The sequence below is a fragment of the Puntigrus tetrazona genome, chromosome 20 (genome assembly GCF_018831695.1).
Source record: "Puntigrus tetrazona isolate hp1 chromosome 20, ASM1883169v1, whole genome shotgun sequence".
NCBI classification, from domain to species: domain Eukaryota; kingdom Metazoa; phylum Chordata; class Actinopteri; order Cypriniformes; family Cyprinidae; genus Puntigrus; species Puntigrus tetrazona.
The window spans coordinates 17,284,938-17,307,421 of NC_056718.1; the positions used below are offsets into that span (position 1 = coordinate 17,284,938).

General features: G+C 35.5%; 2 protein-coding genes across 3 annotated transcripts in view; one reads left to right on the forward strand and one right to left on the reverse strand.

Annotated features, from left to right (window-relative positions):
* The window catches only part of nbas (NBAS subunit of NRZ tethering complex), a 134,550-nt gene extending 132,595 nt beyond the window's left edge, over positions 1-1,955 (reverse strand). Inside the window, exons 1-4 of one of the 2 annotated variants that reach the window (XM_043219622.1) lie at positions 1,830-1,955; positions 1,422-1,473; positions 472-508; positions 38-115 (exon numbers count right to left, since the gene is read on the reverse strand). In XM_043219622.1, coding sequence (XP_043075557.1) covers positions 38-115; positions 472-508; positions 1,422-1,473; positions 1,830-1,922 — 260 coding nt within the window. In that variant the 5' untranslated portion in view covers positions 1,923-1,955. The remainder of the gene's footprint in view (positions 1-37; positions 116-471; positions 509-1,421; positions 1,474-1,829) is intronic. The other variant, XM_043219623.1, reaches the window with a different exon arrangement.
* Positions 1,956-2,139: 184 nt separating this feature from the next.
* On the forward strand, positions 2,140-9,083 carry ddx1 (DEAD (Asp-Glu-Ala-Asp) box helicase 1). The gene is made up of 26 exons (XM_043220574.1): positions 2,140-2,260; positions 2,373-2,424; positions 2,531-2,594; positions 2,739-2,768; positions 2,883-2,979; positions 3,524-3,571; positions 3,709-3,792; positions 3,882-3,965; positions 4,057-4,133; positions 4,221-4,293; positions 4,676-4,752; positions 4,847-4,961; positions 5,053-5,191; positions 5,282-5,342; positions 5,946-6,044; positions 6,269-6,358; positions 6,435-6,623; positions 6,723-6,774; positions 6,921-7,067; positions 7,163-7,254; positions 7,367-7,439; positions 8,061-8,133; positions 8,214-8,256; positions 8,342-8,437; positions 8,512-8,632; positions 8,724-9,083. The coding sequence occupies exons 1-26, from the start codon at positions 2,245-2,247 to the stop codon at positions 8,852-8,854; spliced, it is 2,223 nt and encodes a 740-aa protein (XP_043076509.1). The 5' UTR covers positions 2,140-2,244; the 3' UTR covers positions 8,855-9,083.
* Positions 9,084-22,484: the final 13,401 nt, after the last annotated feature.

Below are 22,484 nucleotides of genomic sequence, written 5' to 3' on the forward strand. Positions count from 1 at the left end.
AGCTTGCATACAGTAGGTCAGAAACAGGTGGCATTACCTTGCCAGCACCAATTGCCAGTTCAACTGTTTGGTTGCAAGGCGAACCAGTCCAGGTGGCAGAGTTGAACTGGAGGGGCTGAAATATAGTAAAAAAAAAATATTACTGGCACTGAGACATGCTAATTTGTTTCCTTGATACTGTCACGATATAAATGCCATTCAAGATCAGAACTGATCGTTCAGCTTTGGCATCATAAATTATCTTTTGAAATATATTAAAATAGACTACAGCATTAGTACTTTTTACTAAATAAATGCAGCCTTGGTGAGCATGAGAATCTTCTTTTAAGAACATTTAAAACTCTGATCTACCCCAAACTTCTAAAAGGTACTGCATATGGTATTATATTATTTAAATATCTATTCTACATACAAAGCTACTGTTACATTCACTGTAAATATAAAAAGCAAAGAAAGAAGACATTATCTCACCTGTACCAAAGATAGTGCAGAAAAAACCTGAAGGGCCCTTTAAAGACAAAATATTTGGCTATTATTAAGTAATCTCTGCACCAAGTTAAGGCAACAGTGCAACAGTTGGGCAATGCAAACCAGCTTATACAGACTTTGGATAAATAACCTGTGCGTGTGTGTGTGTGTGTGTGTGTGCGTGCGTTTAACTAAAGCTAGTCATAAAAAATTGCCTTTGAAATAAACGGTTCAAATATAAATATCAGATTGAAAAAATAAACAAAAAAACCTGTTGCCTCGGCAACTAACAAAATTAATTAATACTAACGTAGTAAAAATGTATCAAAGTAAATGAGTTCTAAAAATGTTAAAGCTATATAAAACCATTTCTTAAAAATGAACTAATAAAAATGCCAAAAGACACAAAAAAGCGATTAAATCTTAACCTAAAACTCAAATGAAAACAGAATGTGTTAATTTAATTAAAAACATTAATTATAACAACTATTACGGCTATAATGATATATAAAAGACAGTATAACACTGAATAGAAAATAAATAATCTAAAGCCCACGAAACAAGGCATTTAATTTTAATAGAAAGTTGGTGTTGTATTAAAAAATTAAATGCATAAGTAGATCAAATATTTATTGTGTAAAAACAAACTAATCCTCAGAATCCCCATTGAAAACATAAGCAGATTTATAAACAACTTGATCTGGGCATAAATCTCTAAATAAGATGTGATTAGAATCAGCTCTTGTATTATTCAGAGGTTATTTTATCTTGTGTAAACTCGTCTGCCAAATAAACATACTCATACTGAAACACTGTTCTCTGCAAAGCTGATTTGGAAATAAGCATGTGAGCTGCCTACCTAGAAATTAGTTACGGTTTACATAACTTCTGAGACATATTCTGTTTGCATTAACATTTTTAAACTTGCTGCGTTTCATTTCTGCACTTCTTACCTGTTACTGCCTTTGCAACGAGTGAAGAATTGTGTTCCTTCAGTCCACGCAGCTGAAAAATTAAAACAAACAAACTCAAAGTCTATGAATGATATCAAAGGCTGTTTTTATCAGCTGTCATCAGGCTGTTAAATTAACAGTCCTTAAGTTTGAACTTGAACCTCCTCCTCCTCAAAACTGCAGCCAGTGATTATAATTGACAATATACAGAAAAAAAAAAATCATAATAATGATATGTATTATGTAATTTTGTTTACAAGTAAATAAGCCTTGGACGTTGATGATGAACTTGAAGACGTGGCTCAAAATAACTTGAGCAAAACTGATCTGCTTAATTACACGTAATATTTTATTACATCGGGTACAAATAACCATTTGGTTTAAAAAAGCGCATATATTTTAACAAACCTGCGTATCTGTTTCGGGCGGCCATTCTGTGTTAATGAGTAAATCATATAAAATATTCTCCTCTTCGTCTTCTTGAATAATATCACCTGCCATGTTTTCAATGAACTGGACTGCGCCCACGTCACACTACGGCGGTCTGCGAGGTACATATGAAGGAACCGCTGATTTATTTATTTTTTTCGACTAATAAAATATAGGTTGTTTACCAAGCGTTTTTCATAACTAAAACGTTGTTTTAATATTTTTTTATCGTAATATACGTGGTAATATAAGTTTTTTTCTTCTTTTGTGAATTAAAAAAAGACGGAACTGAAGTGCGAAAGCGCGATCCACACGGACCGCTGTTTCTACGCAGCATTCTGTCTAAACCAGCACACGTTATATCCGGTGGAGAGACTCGCAGGGATTTGACACCATGGCAGCGTTCGGCGGTGAGATTTACCTGTCAACATTTTAGTAAAACTATCAGAATATTTATTTAGTGGTTTACTGGGTGTGTTTAAACTATTCGCGGTCTTGACATTTTGTCGTTGTGCCTTATAGAAATGGGAGTGATGCCTGAAATTGCACAGGCGGTAGAAGAAATGGACTGGCTGTGAGATAGACAGTTTCTAATAGTTCTTAATATACACAGACAAGTAGATGTATTAATGAGGTAGTTATCTGTGCAGTATTGAAGTAGTTAAATGTCTTTCTTTTAGGTTGCCAACAGACATTCAGGCCGAATCCATCCCACTGATTCTAGGCGGAGGAGATGTGCTCATGGTAAGATCACTATCCAGTATAGTGTGTGTGTGTGTGTGTGTGTGTGTGTGTGTGTGTGTGTGTGTGTGTGTGTGTGTGTGTGAGTGAGTGAGTGAGAGAGAGAGATCACCACCTCTGTGCTCACTTGTGTTTTTACGTTGACAGGCTGCTGAAACTGGGAGCGGAAAAACTGGAGTAAGTGTGAAGCTAGTGATATTTTTAAATGTTGGACACCACAATACATCAGAGCAGTATTTCATATGTAAAGGAGCAGTGAAATGTAAACACAAAATTATTGTGGTCTTGTAGGCCTTCAGTATTCCGGTTATCCAAATTGTGTATGAGACCCTTAAAGACCAGCAGGAGGGGAAGAAGGGACGGAGTGCTGTAAAGACAGGAGGAGCAGGTATTAAACCTTTTTCTATATAGCAGCAATCAACTCATTTATAACCGCTCTTAGTTCACATTGACCTTCCATGGGTAAAAATTCTTATAGGATGAATGTAAAATTGTAGTTTTTCTGGAGAAAGGCCTGTGTGTGTGTGTATAGATAGATAGATAGATAGATAGATAAAGAATAATGTACTTAGGTTTTAATGATAAAACTTAATGTAGTAATGTTGTCTTGGAATCTAAATCAATTATATTAAAATACTGAAATTGTAAAACTAAAAGTAAATTAAAGCTAAATAGAAATGTAAAAAATACAGCATCACAAAATAATGAAACTTATAAATAAAATCTGATTTAAAATATGAATGCATAAAATATTATAGAAACTTTAATAATCCAAAAAAGAAATGCATTCGTCAGTAAACAATTATCTAATGTACCTGAAGTATATTGAGACTGCTGTAGTAATTTCAGAAACTAAAGTCCAGATATTTGCTATCAAAAATTTTTGGTTTTAACTTACTGATTTGTCTTTTTGAATTTCTTGTCCTTTGTAGTTTTCAATAAATGGCAGATGAACCCCTATGACAGAAGTTCTGCATTTGGTAAGTGTTTAACCCTTACACGTGAAAGGCCTTACCTGGTTTGATTCTGAATTCTTCATTGTTATTCTAAAAGCTTATTTCCACTTCCTAGTTGCAACAAAATATATATTGTATTACATTTTGTTTTTCTCCTTCAGCTATTGGTCCAGATGGCCTGTGCTGTCAGAGCAGAGAGTTCAAAGAGTGGCATGGCTGTCGTTCCACCAAAGCAGTCACAAAAGGTAAGAAAACATGGGTTTTTTTTTGTATTTTGTTACTTTCCAAATCAAATGATTCCTCAAAAGATTTACTCTGTTTATTTTTTCTCTAGGGAAGTATTATTATGAAGTAGCCTGTCACGATCAAGGGCTGTGCAGGGTGGGCTGGTCCACTGCCCAGGCATCACTGGACTTGGGTATGTTTTGTATGACCTCCTTATATTGATCCGTTTAAGTCCTTACTTGAGGAGTAATAATGTTTGGGATTCTATTTTTACCCTCTCTTAGGAACGGACAAATACGGATTTGGGTTTGGAGGAACTGGAAAGAAATCTCACAATAAGCAGTTTGATAGTTATGGAGAGGTAAGGCATGATGAATTTTGGTATTTTGATTTACCATTTGATGTAAGTTTTGACAGATTTACATGATTACGTTCATGCCTTTTTCAGGAGTTCACGATGCATGACACCATCGGATGCTACATAGATCTGGATAAAGGCCAAGTGTCATTTTCTAAAAATGGTAAGGCTTGTTTTTAAATTTAAGCTTTTGAAATGTTTTAGTGAATAATTTGTGCAGAGCCATCCTGAATTGTCATCCAGATTATGTAAAATAATTCATAATGTAAACTTATACACTACTACCGTACCAGGTCAGTAATGCAAGGATAAAATAAATTGATATAAAGTGATAAAGATATTTATAGTGTCACAAAAAAATTAGAATTTGTTCGACAAAGAATTCTAAACAATTGTCACTGTTTACACAAAAATAAAATTTATGTTTCAAATAAATATGATCAATTAAAAGGTAAGCATTGAGTATTTTTTTATAATATCAGTATACTGTGCAACCCCAATGCCAATTGAAGCCACTGTGACTGATTCCTGTTTGTTTTTCACAGGTAATGATCTAGGTCTAGCATTTGAGATCCCTCCACAGATAAAAAACCAGCCGTTCTTTGCTTCCTGTGTGCTGAAGGTATCTGACACATACACAGCTTGTTGTTGCGACGTAACATTTCTCGTTCAAACCAGCTTTTCTTTAAATGCACATTTATGTCAATCAAACCCAGAATGCTGAACTGAAATTCAACTACGGTGATGAACCTTTCAAAAACCAACCTAAGGATGGATATGCGGGCCTGAACCAGGCTTTAGACGGTCATGTGGTTAAATCCAGCCAGACGGGTGAGCTTCAAACCATATTCATTCTTCACTGCCTGCAGGGCTTGTATTAATGTTTCCTTGCATTCTGTCTGTCATGTGTATTTGTCCTCAGGCAGTGCTAAAGTGAGTCAGGTCAAATCCAGTTCTAACGCCCCCAGAGCTCTCATCATTGAGCCGTCTAAAGAACTGGCTGAACAAACACTCAATAATGTCAACCAGTTCAAGAAATATGTTGATAACCCCAAACTGAGGTGAGCTGAGAGAACAGAAGAGCTGCGGTGACTTCCAGTAGTGTCCGCTGAGAGGTTTGGAATGAACTGATCATCATAATGTTTTTGCAGGGATCTTCTGATCATTGGAGGAGTGGCTGCCAAAGAACAGCTAGCCATTCTAGAAAACGGAGTAAGTGTAGAAATCTTATTTTCAAAATCTCAAAATATTATTTCGTGAGATACTCAATTAGGAGTGCAAGATTGTTTTAATACTTCTATAAAATACTTTTATTCAGAAAGAACATGTAGAATTGACTTTAAAGACATATAGATATAATGTTACAAAAGATTTATATTTCAAATAAATGCTGTTCTTTTGCACTTTCTATGTTCAGATTTTCTAATTAAATTTCTAATATTGCAAATATTCTCCACTAAAATATTAAGCAGCACAACTGTTTCCAACATTGATAATAATAAACTCTGACTCTGAATGACTATGAAAACTGTTTTAACTGTATAAAATTAAATACAGTACAGTAATGATTGTTTTGATAGCCTTTCAAAGCATTGTAACAGACATTTAAAATATATTAATATAGTGCTATATAAAAGTTACAACGGACCAGGTTTTAAAAGGCAACACTAAATTTTCTAAGATATGTGTGCATTGTCCCGGCTTTCTCTTTCTGTCTACAACGTGGCCTTGGACTGAAAAAGATTTAAGACCCCTGCCATAGATTGTAATATAGAATTTAGAGATTATTTTTTTTCCACTTCATTGTCCTTTTAGGTTGATATTGTGGTTGGGACCCCTGGCAGACTGGATGATCTCATATCCACAGGAAAGCTGGATCTGTCCCAAGTCCGTTTCCTGGTTATGGATGAGTGTGTATGTTGAATACTTCAATTCATACAAGTCTACAGTAGTTTTAAAGGAACACTTTAGCTTAACTACGCATTCTAGGGACAGCATAAATTGTAGCATGCTTGTTGATTTTACTGTAATCTTAACTTTTACCTCATTTTGTAAAAGTTTGTCTAGATTCTAGGAAAAATGTATCTGAACATACGGGAAAGTGCATTTAAAATCTATGTCTGATTAAATGTGTTCAGGATGGACTCCTCTCAGCTGGCTACACTGACTTCATCATGAGGGTCTATAACCAGATCCCACAAGTCACTTCAGATGGAAAAAGACTCCAGGTGATCAAAGCTCTAGATTTCTACTTTCTATAGAGTTTTCAGCTGCAGTTCTTCATGAACCAAATATGTGTTGTAGGTGATAGTTTGCTCTGCTACGCTGCACTCCTTTGATGTGAAGAAGCTCTCGGAGAAGATCATGCATTTCCCCACATGGGTGGATCTGAAGGGAGAAGATTCTGTTCCAGAAACGGTCCATCACGTGGTGGTACCGGTCAACCCAAAAACTGACAAGCAGTGGGAGAGGCTGGGGAAGAACCACATTAGGGTATATATATTTAACACTAACAAAGATCTCGCTTCATCCTGCCTTTTTAAACTCCAGAAATTTGTAAAAGTGTAAATCGCTAATGCTGTGTCTTCACAGACTGATGAAGTTCATGCTAAGGATGACACACGACCCGGAGCCGGCACTCAAGGTAAGAGCTGTCTGCCATTAAGAACATTATGGAGAAATATCTGAATATTTCCTGCTTCATATTAACAATTGTGAACATTTCAAAAGGACTTTGATTTGGTCTGATATGAAGGTCTTTCAGTGAATCATGTTATATGGCTTTATCAGAGATGTGGTCAGAGGCCATTAAGATTCTGAAGGGAGAGTATGCTATCAGAGCCATTAAGGAGCATAAGATGGATCAGGCCATCATCTTCTGCAGGACAAAGATCGACTGTGACAATATGGAGCAGTACTTAATCAAGCAGGGAGGAGGTGAGACGAGCACACAGCTCGGGCTTTTAGCTTTATTATCTAACAGCCATTATATGCCATCAAGTCTGAATTCAAACATTTGGCTTTTCCTACAGGTCCAGACAAGAAAGGACACCAGTTTTCTTGTGTCTGTCTTCATGGAGACAGGAAACCAAATGAGCGCAAATATAACTTGGAACGGTTCAAGGTAAAAAAAAAAAAAAAAAAAAAAAAAAGTATTTAAATATGTATAGATTATTTTTATTTTATTTTGTGTAACTTTCAGTCTATTGAAATATCCTTTCATCATCCTACTTTAGAAACAGGAAGTGAAGTTTCTGATTTGCACAGATGTGGCTGCAAGAGGAATCGATATTCATGGTGTTCCTTATGGTAAGAACAGTTTCTCTGTTTTCTGAATTATGTTTTCCAATGTTTTTTGTTTTTGGTTTTTTTCAATGACTGATACCAATCATTTTGTATTTTTACATTTCCTGCAACCAAATACATATTTTGATGATCGTTTGTTTTTTGCCAAATAATAGCTAAATTATTAATCTTATTATATATTATTTTTCTTAATAATAATAATAACAATAATTATTATTATTATTATTATTATTATTATATAATCCTATACTATATTATATAACATTTAGTAATGATAATAAAATTATAATATTACTCATATTCAAATGTTTCAATCAAAATAGACTGTTAATAAAGCAATTTAAATATTTTAGTAAAATAAAAATAAATAGAATTAATTAATGGATAATTATTCCTTAATTTTAATATTAATATAAATATTTAATATAAATATTCCTTAATTTTATTCCTAAAAAAATGGCTACTTGTAATTTTTTATATATGTGTGTGTGTGTGTGTGTGTGTGTGTGTATATATATATATATATATATATATATATATATATATATATATATATATATATATATATATATATATATATATATATATACAATTTTCAAAAATACATTCTTTTCTGTTTTGCAGTGATAAATGTGACTCTACCAGATGAGAAGCAGAACTATGTTCATCGCATTGGAAGAGTCGGCAGAGCAGACAGGTAGCAGGCAGCATTTATCTCGTATCATTAGTCTGCATTTACATTTGAATCATTCACTAATATTGGTGGTGTCATCACAGGATGGGTTTGGCTATATCACTGGTTGCTATGGAGAAGGAGAAGGTAAGCTGGAAGTAAAGCAGAACTGTTGATGTAGAAATGTAATGCTTTAGTGCGTTAATTGTGTGTCTTTGTGGGATTCACACAGGTGTGGTACCACGTTTGTCCCAACAGAGGAAAAGGCTGCTATAACACTAGACTCAAAGAGAATGGAGGATGTACTATTTGGTACAACGAGAAAGAGGTGAGAACACACTCGATAAATGTACATGACATGAAGAAGATTTGAATACTCATTTGAACTGTTTTCCATTTTAGTTGTTGTCAGAAATTGAGGAACATCTGAAATGCACCATTACTCAGTGTGAACCTGACATTAAAGTACCTGTGGATGAATTTGATGGCAAAGTGACTTATGGGCAGCGCAGGACTGCAGGGGGTGAGTGTATCTCACAGGCGTCCTGTTTGTATGCTTCCATTTATTGTACCTGTTACTTATTTCTGTGTTTATTTCCTCTCACAAACTCCAGGTGGTCTCTATAAGGGCCATGTGGATATACTGGCTCCGACCGTACAGGAACTGGCCAATCTAGAGAGAGAGGCACAAACTTCCTTCCTTCATCTCGGCTATCTACCTAACCAGCTCTTTAAAGCCTTCTAGAGCACACTCGTATGCACCAAACTGAAATAATCTTAATGGAAGATGGACAAGTCACTAAATTGACACATTTAATTTCTAGATTCATGAGGTTTGACATGCAAAGGAAATGTAAACATTTTGTTTTCTTCTTTAAATTGAGGAAATTAAAAAAAAAAAACGGTTTTGTTTCTCCAAAGCACTTAAGATGCAGTCATGCAAATTAACCTGAAATAAATTCAAACAGCATAAATCTTCTGTTTTCTTCAATTATTGTGTTCATACAATGTAAGCACAGCTATTTATTTCAGATTTTAAGAAAACGGGTTTAAAATTAGTTCTATCTATTGCCCTACATGCATGTTAAGAGTTAATCAGTGGAAAATAGACTAAATTCACATTTCAATTTACATTTTTTGTTTAGCTATATTATTTTTAGAGTTTTTTTTTTTTCATTATAATTATAATTTTTTTGTTTATTCTATTATAATTAAATAGCTTATTCCAAATTTACACACTGGAGTTAATTAGCTTCATCAAGTTCATCAACTAACTGTAATCTTAATGCAGAAAAGTAATAGTATTAGTAATAGTAATAGTATTTAAAATATAATATATATATATATATATATTTTTCATGCTTAATACCGCTGCAATTCTTCCCATTCAATCAAATTGCGCATGCTCACTATTCTCCACTTACTCTGCAGTTCGTAATACTTACACTAGGTGGCGGGCTTGCCCTAATGTAGAGGCGTTTACGCTCTCATTGCCCCCGAGTCGTCCATTGAACGGTTCATGCCATAAGCGCTGCCGTTTTAATTATAGTAGGGCAAAGTACAAAAGAGGTCAATGAGGTTAAATCTTTTTAATAATCAAAACCAGCATTACTGTACTCTTAGCAACCCAGCACGCATGTGTTATTACAGAATCCTGTTTAAAACTCAAATCACACACACAGGAGGACATCTCTCTGTAATTACACCCAAACTAACAGCAGTGCTCATAAACAGCCCTGCATTTTAAAGTAATCCACACAAGACCACACACACACACCTCAACTTACATTCCTCCCCTAAATTTGATTATATAATACGGTTACTTATGGATTCATAGAGCACAGAAGGGACATCACGTAGCCTGCCAGTGCTGAAACACTGGTTCCTGATTGACATGAAACCATAACATTCAACCTGGTTTCTGAACCAGCAACAACTTGTTATCAGAAGTTGGATGTTTAAAGTTTCGATTTACCATTTTTTTGTCTGTTATTCACTTCACCTTTCATGTTATGTAACTGCAGTAGCTCTCTGTGTGTGTGTGTGTGTGTGTTTCCACTCCCAAGCATCTTTGGAAGTAAATGGTTTCCAGCTGCTGGAGCGTGCGTCTTATTTCCAGCGGTGAAACAGTGACACTACATAAGTTTGTCCTCCTTTTCCTCACTTCCTAAACCCCGCAGACTCACACTTAACCCATTCTCGATAGACTAATGACACATTTCAGACAGATATGGCATTTTCTGAAGGTCATTTTCTTCACATAAATGGTAAAAAGGTGCGGAAAGACCAAAGGGACCACAGCAAGATTTAAAGCAGATCCAGATGGAATCTTGTCTTGTCTACAAAAATAGTTTCAAATGATTTCAAAAATAGACCTGCTACATAATAATGTTCAAGTTAGCCAAAAGAATTTTTTTTTTTTTAAATAAACAGCCTTGTGGAATTTTGTGATTAACAGGAATTGAATCTCAGGCCCAGTTAACAGTGTTGAGTCAAACGGCTACCTGAGTTCAGTCACATTTCAGGAAGCGGTTACCTGTAAAGCCGTCACCTTCCTTTACCCAGTTTTGACTGTTGTGAGGGATTTATGTTGGAGCGACGGATTACAGTAAAAAAAAGGTATGCTACAGGAAGTCCCGCCCACCCAGCCCATAGGGCATTTCCTTTGCACCTGGTAATGAGAAATGTCCCTGTGGCAGGTAACGGAGATCAAATAAGTTCAGAGTAACAGCGAATGCCACGAGTGAGTTCATTTTGCAGCACACTTGCTCTAAAGATGCTTCAACAGAAACGAAAACGCAGCCCAGACGAAGTCCTAAAGCAAGGTTCTCCCGCCTCCCTCACATTTGCTGTATCAAACACAGTGTGGTACATGTGTGAGTGATGTTTTGGTTATGCTGAACCTGAGGAAATGAACTGCTTGAGTTACAACATGCCTTGACGATGCAAATGTTTCTGAGCCAGTAAGAGCAGATTTTCACACAGTATAGAGAGACGGGAGCAGATAAAGGACACAGGAAGTGCTATAATCAAATGGGAATTATCATGATTTAGCTACTGTAATCATGAGTGACTATGACCCTCAACAGTTTTAATAGTGTTTTACTCTTGTGTGTGTGTGTGTGTGTGTGTGTGTGTGTGTGTGTGTGTGTGATTTCTCAGACTCACCCTTGAGGCTAAAGGAAAGGTGCATTGAATCAATCTGACAGCATGAGTCACTGCTAAAGACTCATACAGAGAAACTGTTACCAAGAGCATAGTTTTATTGCCCTTCACTTCGCACAAATGCATAGTTAAATTACAATGTGATATCTGTACATCAGTATCTGCATTACCGGTCCCTGCTCTATAAAGTTGTATCAGAGTCTGTGAATTCTCCTGCTTTGCACTTGCACTGTTTTTTGACAGTCAGTGTGTTATGATATGATGTGTGTGTAAGTTATAGATTCAGCAGATATAACTCGGATGTATGTTTACTAAAAACAACAATAAGACTCCAAAGAACTACCTTTCTTTTCATTTCTCATCACTTGATGACAGAGAGGAGGAAAGGGGAGGAGAAAGGGGTGGGAATACTCATAAATGCCGAAGTCTTGAACTATGCCCACATTAAACGGAATGGTCGGAGTTTAGTTTGTCACTAATGAATGGTTTATCTCATTTCTCTCGATCTCTCCTTCTCTCTTTTTCCCTTTTCCATACCCATGGGTGACATTCACAAATGTGCTTTGATCTGCTGCCAGACAGCACAAAGCGCACACCAGGGAGAAGAGAGAAAGAAGGGAAGGAGGAGAGAGGGAAAGAGGAGGAGTAGATGGATTTCAGTTACTGTAAGTCTTTAAAAACTCCAGTTCCCTCAGGGATCTCTGGAAAAACTGCAGTCCGGAGCCTGAAACTACCTGACTGAGACTTTCTTTATATTGGCCTGGTAGATCGGTCGGTCGATATAATGATAGACAGAAGGACAGAACGCTAGAACGATACACAGATAGACAGAGAGAATAATGGATATACAGAGACTAAGATAAGACCATAAGAGAATGATAGATAAACAGACAAACAGGACATTAAATAGACAGAGAATGACAGAAAAAGTAACAATCGATCGAATAGATAGATAGATAGATAGATAGATAGATAGATAGATAGATAGATAGATAGATAGATAGATAGATAGAATTATGATATCTGTCAGGCTGACAAAGTATCAGAAAACTTGTGAAAACGTTGATTAGTGTTTCAAGAAGATTCCTTCGGCTCATCAGTCTGTGTCTGTTAGGGTGACCCTAAACCCAGCGTGAACTCTGACCCCTCACCCGAACCCGCTCTGAGCAGTGTGACCGTCCGTCCACTCATCCGTCTAACCATCTGTCTGTTTCTGCGCTCCTGTGTCTGCTGCTCTGTCTCTTCTCAAAGACCCGCTCTCATCCATCAGCCTGAGGATTCCTTCTCGTTCTGACCCTCTGTCAATACACAGCTCACTCTTTCACTGACCTCTCATTCATTCTTCTCATGTCCTCGGTCTCCATCGCTGCAATGCCACTCCACTTAAATATTAATAGACAGAAGAAGGGATATAAACTGTTCTAAAGAAACGTAATATTAAATAATTTCTAAAGAAAAAAGAAAACGGAAAAAAGACGCACATTTTTAAATGCATTTTTCTTTTCTTTTTTTTTGTTTTAATACTTAAAATCATTTTAACTGAATTGTGTTTTAATTAAATATTTATTTTGATTGAAAATACAAATAAAATATAATATAAGCTATAATTAAATTAAGTTCTGCCTTGCAGTGTTAAAAAATGTTACGAAAAAATCTAAAACTACTAAAACTTTAAACTTGACCAGACAATCAGAAAAAAAGATTACTATCGAGTGCTATATAGAAAAACTAATTGCAAAGAAAGAAAAAAAAAAACTAAACAAAAGAAGAAAAAAGAAATTAATAATTGAATTAATTAATCAATCAATCAGTACAAAACAAATACTGTTCAGTGTTGGAAAGTATAAATTATTGCAAAACAAAAATAAATAAAAATGTTAAAAATAATGAATTAATAAATTAATCTCATTTGCCTTTATTAAAAAAAATATCTAGATTTGTTCCATTATTATTTTAGTATCACTAACATATAATTATATTTTTAGTTTTCACTTATATATTTTTAATGCAAATTGCTTTCATTTAAATATAAATGTTGTTTTTAGTATTTCAAGATAAACTAATATATGAAATACATTTAGATAAAAGTTACTTTAGTCAGTTAATGCTTTTTAACATTTTATTTTAAGTTACAATTTTTTTTAACTATTGCACAATAAATTCTAAATACATCTAAAAATAAATAAACAAAACAAATACACTAAAATAATATAAAACAAAATCAATAAAAAAAAATTTATTAAATGGAAAATGACAACATGGACATAACGTTACAGTTTGCGGCCTACAAAATAAAGTCATTCCAGAAGTCTTTGAATAATACTTTGAATAAAGAGTAACAACAACAAAACTGTCATTTCTGGGTGAACTATCTCTTTAAATACCGCTATAGTATCATTTCATTCACTCTATATAATGCGATACACAGCAAGTGAAACGAAAAGTGTTCAGGCAGATTGCACAACACCCACACCCACCCACACACACACCTAGACAACTCAATACGCTGTCTCTGATTTCACCCGGAACATATTGCTCCAGCGCCTCATCTGTCAGTAGCGGGACGGAGAGATGACTGGCGCCTAAATCATAGCAGCTGTGTCTGCAGCTAACGGCCCCCGTGCTCATTAACCGCAGGAGCTGGACCCTCGCGACAGCAGCCCCTATATCTCACTCACTGCCGCTAGCCGTTAGCCTTAACGATAAGATCCCCCAACGCCCACTGAGGTTACACGATACTTTCAAACACTGCGCTTCTGATGGAAACTGGACGAGGAGACAGAATGGATTTAAGAGAAAGATGTCTAGACTGAAAACGAGCACAAATTGAGTACGCTAACATTATTGTAATCGCCCTGAAAGATTTTGTGCACGTTTCCCTGACAGGCCCAAGACACTTGCACAACCAAGAAGAGTCTAGGAAGCAGCTAATCAGAAACACTCTTTGCTTGTCAATCATATGGACGTTCATCATTCATGACGTTGAAACGGTGGACATGTCTTTGGAGGATCGGCGACGGAAGTGAGAGAAATACCTGAAATTGCTTACAGCACGTTTAGTCTTCAGAAAATGTTTAGAGGTCAAAGTAATTTGGTAACACTCTGGATTACGGAAGTCATTGTATTGACTGTTTATTAGTAGTTATATAAAGCATATGGTTTATTCTTCATGAACTGACTACTACAAACAACTAAGCAGCAGCTTAAACTGTTCTTAAACTTGTCTAAATATACATTTAAAATTTTGAATAGCTGAGAAAAAATAAATATAAACATTAATAAAAACAATGCATTTCAAGCTGTGATAGACATGTACAAATTAATAATTAATACATTGGCATACAGTTATATTAAGACCCAAGTGTTTCATTATAGGTATTGATAAATTTATATTTACCATTAATTAAAAAAAAAAAAAAATAAAGAATAAAAAACAAAATATATTTGACAAAATGAACAAAAGAACATAATAACTCAATTTAATAATAATTTTAAAAACTCTAATAAATTAAAATATTAACCTAAGACTAGTAAGGGACCCAAGTGTTGCTTTATAATTATTGATACATTTATAATTCCAATTAGTTTGACTTATTTTTTAACTGCTTCTTCCATTAGTGGTAGATGACAAAATAGCCTAAACTGATGGAAGTCGCCCCCTACAGTGATGAGTGGTTTATATGATCCTTGAGGGAAGCCGTCCGACATTAGGCTCGATTGTGTGTGTGTGTGTGTGTGTGTGTGTGTGAGTGCATGTAAGACTTGAATGATGTAATTGACTTTTTTACCTGATCATTCAGACAGACAGGCAGACAGGCAGACAAAAAAAATGCCTCACTTACAGTAATTTATCCACATTGTCTGGTTTGTCCTGATTTGCGAATGAAACAAAGCCCAACAGCATCAGAAGACAAGCACAGACGTGCAGGTTTACAAGAGCTAAAACTTTACGCAATGTGCCAACTGTCAGAGCAAACAGGTCCTGATAAAACATGCCTCACGTCCTTGCAGCTTTCAGGAGGAAGAATACGAAACAAACCACCCAGGTGTGAGGTAGAAGTTTCTGGACACTGCACACAACATAAGCTGTCCGTCTGACATGCCTCTAAAACCTCCACTGGTCCTAAAACGTCCGTTAGATTTTGCAGCTATACGACATGTACGGTTTATCTGTGTTTTTATCAGTGTGACAAATATTTTACATTCATACTGCCAAAGCATTTGCATACAGATATATAACTAAAACAAGCCAAAACAACACTGTTTTGGGAGAAGGAAAAAATTGGGCCTTGAACAGCCTAACCTTTTTTTAACTTCTTCACTTTTTTTGAGCACAGTTCTTAATAATAATTCTATTAAATGTGTAAAATGTCACTATTGATGAAGATTATATGATCTTTGAACAATATTGATCTTTTGAAGAATATACTGTGTTATATACTCTTACTGAAGAAAGCATGATACAAACAAAAAGATACAAACATTTTTAGACAATATATATATATGTTTGTGTGTGTGTGTGTGTGTGTGTGTGTGTGTATTATATATATTAGCATATATTATATTTACTACTGTTTGTTGCATTTGATCTAAAATTCAACCCTAAACCTACCTGAAAGTGTTGACAAATGCAAAACTGATGTAAAATGATGTAATGATGACATTATTAATCAAAACTGTAAATTCACGTGAAAAGGAGTATTTCATTTTTTCTGCATCTAGTGTTAATTTTTCTTTGGAAACTGCAGTGATATGTGCTTGTTGGTACATTATTTGTTGTCTCACTAAAAAGTACACCAAGGTATTTTAATGCCATGAGACCAGGTAGGATTAATCGCAATTAACTGCATCCAAAATCAAAGTTTTTGTTTATACAGTATATGCACGTATACTGTGTATATGTGTATAAATACACAGAAATACAGTATATATTTAAAAAATATTTCCACGGATTTCCAGGTATATATTTATTTTCACATAATTGATATTATATATAAATATATTTAATTAAGTTTTTTGAAAATCTAAAAATGCAGAAGGTTCTGTGTGAGGAGTAGGTTCAGGGGATAGAACGTACAGTTTGTAAAAAAACCATGACTTACACCTATGGAATGTCCCCAAAATATTGTATTTGTGTGTGTTTGTGTGATTATTGTATTAATTGTTCAGTCAGAGTAAAATGACAAGTGAATGATTAAGAAGAAGCAAAAAAAAAAAAAAAACTCGGCTGATCCAATTTTCTACATGCATGGTGGTCATGTGTGGTTGTGGGAGGAAGGAGCATTAGATAATTCCTGACATGCTACCCACATAATCCCTCTTTCTCAATCTCTCTCTCTCAATCCCTGACTCATCTTTCACATTCCTCCAGCATTCCAGCAGGATTAGCTGATGCCGCCAGTACAGACCCCATTCATGCAGAGAGAAACAAAGAGAAAGTGTGTACGTGTGTGGGAGAAAGAGCAAGGCTGCATTTTTTTGTGACGGAAAGGGGTTTTCTGCCCCAAACCATTCCTCCCCTCAGACCAAACAGAACATTGTGCTGTCTAGAATGCGGAGCTTCTCAAGAGAGCAACCTGTCACACGGCCTGAAGAAATTTGACTCCTGGCTTCGTGTGTTCTAGATGGTAAGAGTGTTTCGTAGCTAAATAACTCAATATCGCGGCATACGCCATCCCAGAAGACCCCTACCACCGGCGCAAACACACACATAAACACACTACAAACAAACATGTGCCTCAGTCTTCAAAGGAATTCCACGTATTGATCAGCATTGAATAATGGAGCAGAAGGAGAAAGAGATAAAGCCGTTTGTCTTAGTCAATGGTGCAATAGTCTGTGTGTTGAGGAACAATTCAGGCAGTCTTTTGACTAAATACAAGGGTGCTATCTGATGCAGACCTCAGAAATCACACCTTTGAGAACTACATGCTGGATGAGCATTGGTGAAAGAAAACCTGTGGTGAACCTCTTATTTAGTCTTTCCAATATGAGAGTGAAAGAGAGCAAGAGAAGGCATTTGAGTGCATGGGAAAAAAAGGCACAGGAAAGATGGACCGGATGAAAGAAAGAGGATCATTGTCTTGAGGGTCAATCTTGGGGCAGAGTTCTCTTTGCTGATTGGTTCAGAGCATACTCAGCTGTAATGACAGAGAGAGAAATGATATAATTGCTCTGAAATATGTTTAGGTTCAGTGAACGTCATACAATAAGAATGCACTCCAGATTCATAAAGGCGTATTGTGGCTGTCTGAAATCATTTTACATCAAAATCAAAACATAACTGGGTGTGTGGGTGAACTTGGGTCTAAAAATATTTTGAGCTGGTAAAAATTCCACACGTGTAGTTCAGTTCATTTGGTCTGGACCAAAGTACAAAAATTATACCTGTAGCTTTTTTCAGCCGTTTGTCTCCAGGGTTCGCTCGAAAGCTTGCCGAGACCACCTCTTCAAGGAGGTCTCGGTAGGCTTGTTTTTGCCACTTTTGGTGCGCGCCAAACTACATAAGGCAGGTGTGAAAGCACTCCTAGTTTGAAAGAAGTCTTTTGCTCAGCAAGGCTGCATTGCTTTAATGAAAAAAAGTGTTTCTATTCTGAAAAATCTTTAGAATTTAGAATAACTGATTTCAACGTTATTATATTTTAAAATGTAATTTATCCCTGTGATGGCAAAACATAATTTTCAGAAGCATTTACTCTAGTTTTCAGTGTCATATGATCCTCCAGAAATCATTCTAATAAACTGATGATTTTGTGCTCCAACAATATTTCCAAAGATTATCAGAGCTGAAAAAGTTGTGCTGCTTAATACTTTTGTGAAATAAAAATCTACACTCAGACATAAATTTAAAATATATAAAAAAATAGTTTATTAAAATGTACGTACAATTATATAATTGATATATAATGCATAACAGAAAAACTACTGAAAAACACTATATTGTGGCATATGTATGTGTGTGTGTGTGTAATTCATGGTATGTCCCCATTTAAATAGCTAAGTAAACATGTTTGTGTCTTTTCCTGAGTTTCCCTAAAGATAATCTTTCCAAATCCATCAGATCAAAATGATTAATTGCCTTGCCTTTAAAGACACTCTGTCTTTTCACACAATGAACATTTTTAAACACACTTTGCGACCAGTTTTAGACCGTGCTGACAGATTTTAAGATTTCCTGATACTGTTTCCTGGCTTTGTCAGCGTATCAGCCCTGATCCGAATGATTTTAAATAATAAATGAAATCATTTTCATTCTGTGCCCTTAATAATCCAGCAATCGCTAAATCTGTTACAATCCCTTACGTCAAACAGAGAATGTCTTTTAAAATTCCATAGTGTTTTTATCAGAATGTGTTGTAGAAACGAGGAAACAAGGCTTTTTTTTCTGCACATGGGAGAGAGCAGGTCAAACCGGTAGCACATGTGGAAATGTTTTCATCATCACATTTAACAAGGCTGTTGGCGGAAAGGAAAGAGAGAGAGAAAGGAAGAGAGGGGGAGAGAGAAAGAGAGAAAGAGAGAGAGAGAGCACACAAAAATAAGTGGACAAGCTGTGCCAAAAAAACACTTGCATCTAAAAACCTCTCAGCTGTTTCCCTCCCTCTTTTCTGCAAATATAGGCATGTGTTGCTGTCACAACCCTCTCACTCTCTTTTTCTCTCTCTTTCATCTGCCCCCTTCCATTCTTACAGACTGCTCTCTCTGTGTGTGTGTGTGTGTGTGTGTAATATCCTCACATCTGTGCCTTAGATCATATGGTGGTTCATGTCTCATGCTGTAGGTCTTTACGACCCATGGAAATGACTGGAATGTCATTTTAACATCCGTGAAAATGTCGCTGTTCCTCAAAGCCACCCCAGATTATGTATCACCGGGGGTGCGAGGCAGACAGCTGTTTGTGTGTCTTTGTGACTACTTTGTGCACCTCAGAGCATGTTCTCGGAAAACTGACTAAGGCTTGTTTTATGCATCCTGCATCTGTGAGCAGCAGCCTTATTAACAGATTACAACATTTTAAGTAGAAAAATTATGCTCATTTAGCAATAGAGGCTGATCTATTGCTACATTATAAAAAAAAAAAGTTCAACACACATGAAGAATCAGATTATTATAAGATTTACTGCTGAATTGGATTGCAAAGCCTCCATGTAAACACCACAGTTGATCTAAATGAGCTCAATTTAAAAAAAAATTCAATTGAATTATTGGTATAGACCCAAGTCAGTTCTGTACTGGTTTTAAAGCGGATGAAAATGACAATATGAGGGATAGACTCACAGCTTTCAAAACTGTTTGATTGTGGTTTCGTTTGGTAATTTTCAGCTGTACAATTGGTGTGATGTTAATATTATATATTTCTGCCTATCACAGTCTTATTTTCATTTTTGTTAATCAAAAATCTCATATGGTGCTAGGATATACAGGCTGATCAAAAAGAAAAAATAAGCATATAAAGAGTTGACAGAATCTGACAGCTTTCTTTTTAGATATGTCAAGGAGAATAAGTAAGTAATTGTGCATGAAAACACACACAGAAGCACTTTACAGATTAAATTAGACAGAATTCAGAATATTTAGATCATTTATAGCTACACTTTGGGATTTAGTTCTGTAGATTAATTAGCATTAAGTATAATTGTTTCCCATGTCCTAATGCAAATTATATTTCATGATGATCAAATATGTAATTATCAATGGCTCTATTCCAAAAATCATTTTATGGCTGGCAAGTAGGGAAAAGCAACCCAGAAATTGCATTAGTTTCTGCACAGAGCTGCAGAGCCATCATAAATTACCATATCGTTGACTAAAATGACTTTACAACTTTTGTGTAATGTTACATACATTGCTGTTGTAGTCACGCTGAAGTCACAGGATGTGAGAAACAGGCCTGATTTAGGCAAAAGTGCAGGCACTCTCTGAATTGTAAAGACAATCAGCTGAACATATAGGAACAAATGTCCCCACAAGTACAGTAAAGTAATACCGGTCAATTTTGCTTGTTTACGCATGAGGAAACAAGTTCATAAATCATACAGAATTATCTTTTTTGCAAATGTAACATAGCATAACATTTTGTGCGAGGGTAGGGTAAAGGGATAGAAAATACAGTTTGTAGGCTACAGCATAAAAAGCATTACGCCCATGGAATGTTCCAATAAAAAAACAGTAACCTGACATATGAGTGTGTGTTTATGTGTATATCTATGTTCTGTGCTGGAAAAACTGGTGTACACTCCAACGAAATGAAACCACATATGAACACGTACAAATCTTTCCTGTTTGACTAGCTTTTGCATTATTCTCAGAATTTCAGATGCAGTTTGAAGCCATGTGTGTAATACGAGCATTCTTCTATTTCTCCGAATTTTCACACACCTTAGGTTAATTCTGAGCAAGACAATGCCTTGACCATCTACCTTTAAAGCTAAGACATATTGATGAATCAGAGGTCATGTTTTTAGGGGTAATGATGTTTGCATTGGAGCGACACAGAGAGCATTCCTGCACACACATACACACGCATGTAAGAAGTGTTTCCCTTGGGACTATCATATCAATTCATCTCTTAAATTGAACAGCGTTCGTACAGATGGCATTTTTTTCCCCACATGTGTGCTAATATAATTCTAGACGGATGACGGTGTACTCTACTCATGTGTCGAGTGGAGCCAGACCTTTAGTTCCGCCTGAACATGTATGTATGATTGCAAGAGCAGGCCGAGATGGAAAAAAAGCACACACAAAGACAAAAGACTCAGTCTTAAAGGGGTTTTCCATACAGTTACAGGTAACATTCACACAGACTCTCAGTGGAAAAATGAGTGAGGCTTTCTTAATCTACTAATGTCCAAACATTTTGACAGGGATCTGGCGTAAGTTTATAGACTGTCGGTTCTCCAACCCAGGAAAGGCTGGAGTCAGTCCTGATCATTTCATTTCATTCCTGACTTTTAATCACTGTAAGTTACATAACACTGGCTAAGTGCTTCACAATGTTTGTTTAGAGTCCAAGAAGTAAACTTTGGGAGATGTTTAAAACATTTGAATGGTAGTGATAGATTCAGAAGCAAAGAGATAAGGTGAAAACATTATGATCAAACGCTATATTTTAAAGTGTCCCTGTTACACTGTAATTGCATTTATGCACTTTATTAATTAACTATGTATATGCTCTATAGGTAGGATTAGGATTATGGTTTACATACCAATAATAATTTATTGGTATTTTAACAGTAAGTACACATAACCTGTAACAAGCACATCTTACATCATCCCTATTATGGATAATGAAAGGTTCATATTTTGGTTTTGGGAGCTCCCGACAAAAGGTCGATTTTTACTGCTTCAAAAGAGACACTTAGTGGTGAAGAATAAATCTGCATTTTCATTCAGACCAATGTGAAAAAAACATCAAGTGGGCGGGCATTATGCTAACATTTCATGTCAACATCAGACAGCTTGATACTAGTTTTAAAAATGACTTCAATGATTCAGATTCGACTCCTTTGAGAGTCAATAACTTTAAACACGATGTGCTTTCAGATTTAAAACTGTTTGTTTTCAAAAATCCATAATAAGACAATTAACATAAACAGTGTGTGAATTGTGTAACAACAAGAAGAAACAAAGTCACAGTCACAATAATGCTTTTTAAAAGATAGTAAGCAGCACAGATGTTTTTAACATTGAAAACGTTTCTTAAGCATTGTTTTAAACTTTTTTTTTTACACCACAGACATGAAAAAAATTAAGCATTGCAAGATAATTGGTTGATCTAAATTGGTATTTTCTAATTGTGTACCTAAATGTATTAAATTAACTTAACATACCTTTCAAAGTTATCTGACATTTTCAAACAATGGGAGAAGTGTTGATTTGAAGTGATGAAATTTAGTTTGGCAGCACAAATACATTTATGTGGAAATACACTAAAATAGAAAATAATTCTTTTAAATTATAATACTATTCGATAATATTACAGTTTTTACTGTATTCTGGATCAAATTAGACTTGGAGAGCATAAAAGAGGATTGTACAGTACGTACAGTATTTTAAGATGCTGCATATATAGATATCGATATAGTCTGTATCTACTTCGTGTTGCCTAAGTGGACTGCAAGGTTTCGAAAAATTGTCATTTTCATGAGTGTGTGTGTGTGTGTGTAACGGCATGTGGCCAAAATTAGCTTTAAGAGAGTATCCGCTCT

Bases quoted from the DNA above. Each gene is read 5' to 3' on its own strand.
- ddx1 (XM_043220574.1), top strand. The intron at 2,425-2,530 runs GTGAGATAGACA...TCTTTCTTTTAG, and splicing joins GTAGAAGAAATGGACTGGCT to GTTGCCAACAGACATTCAGG. The intron at 4,753-4,846 runs GTATCTGACACA...AATCAAACCCAG, and splicing joins TTGCTTCCTGTGTGCTGAAG to AATGCTGAACTGAAATTCAA.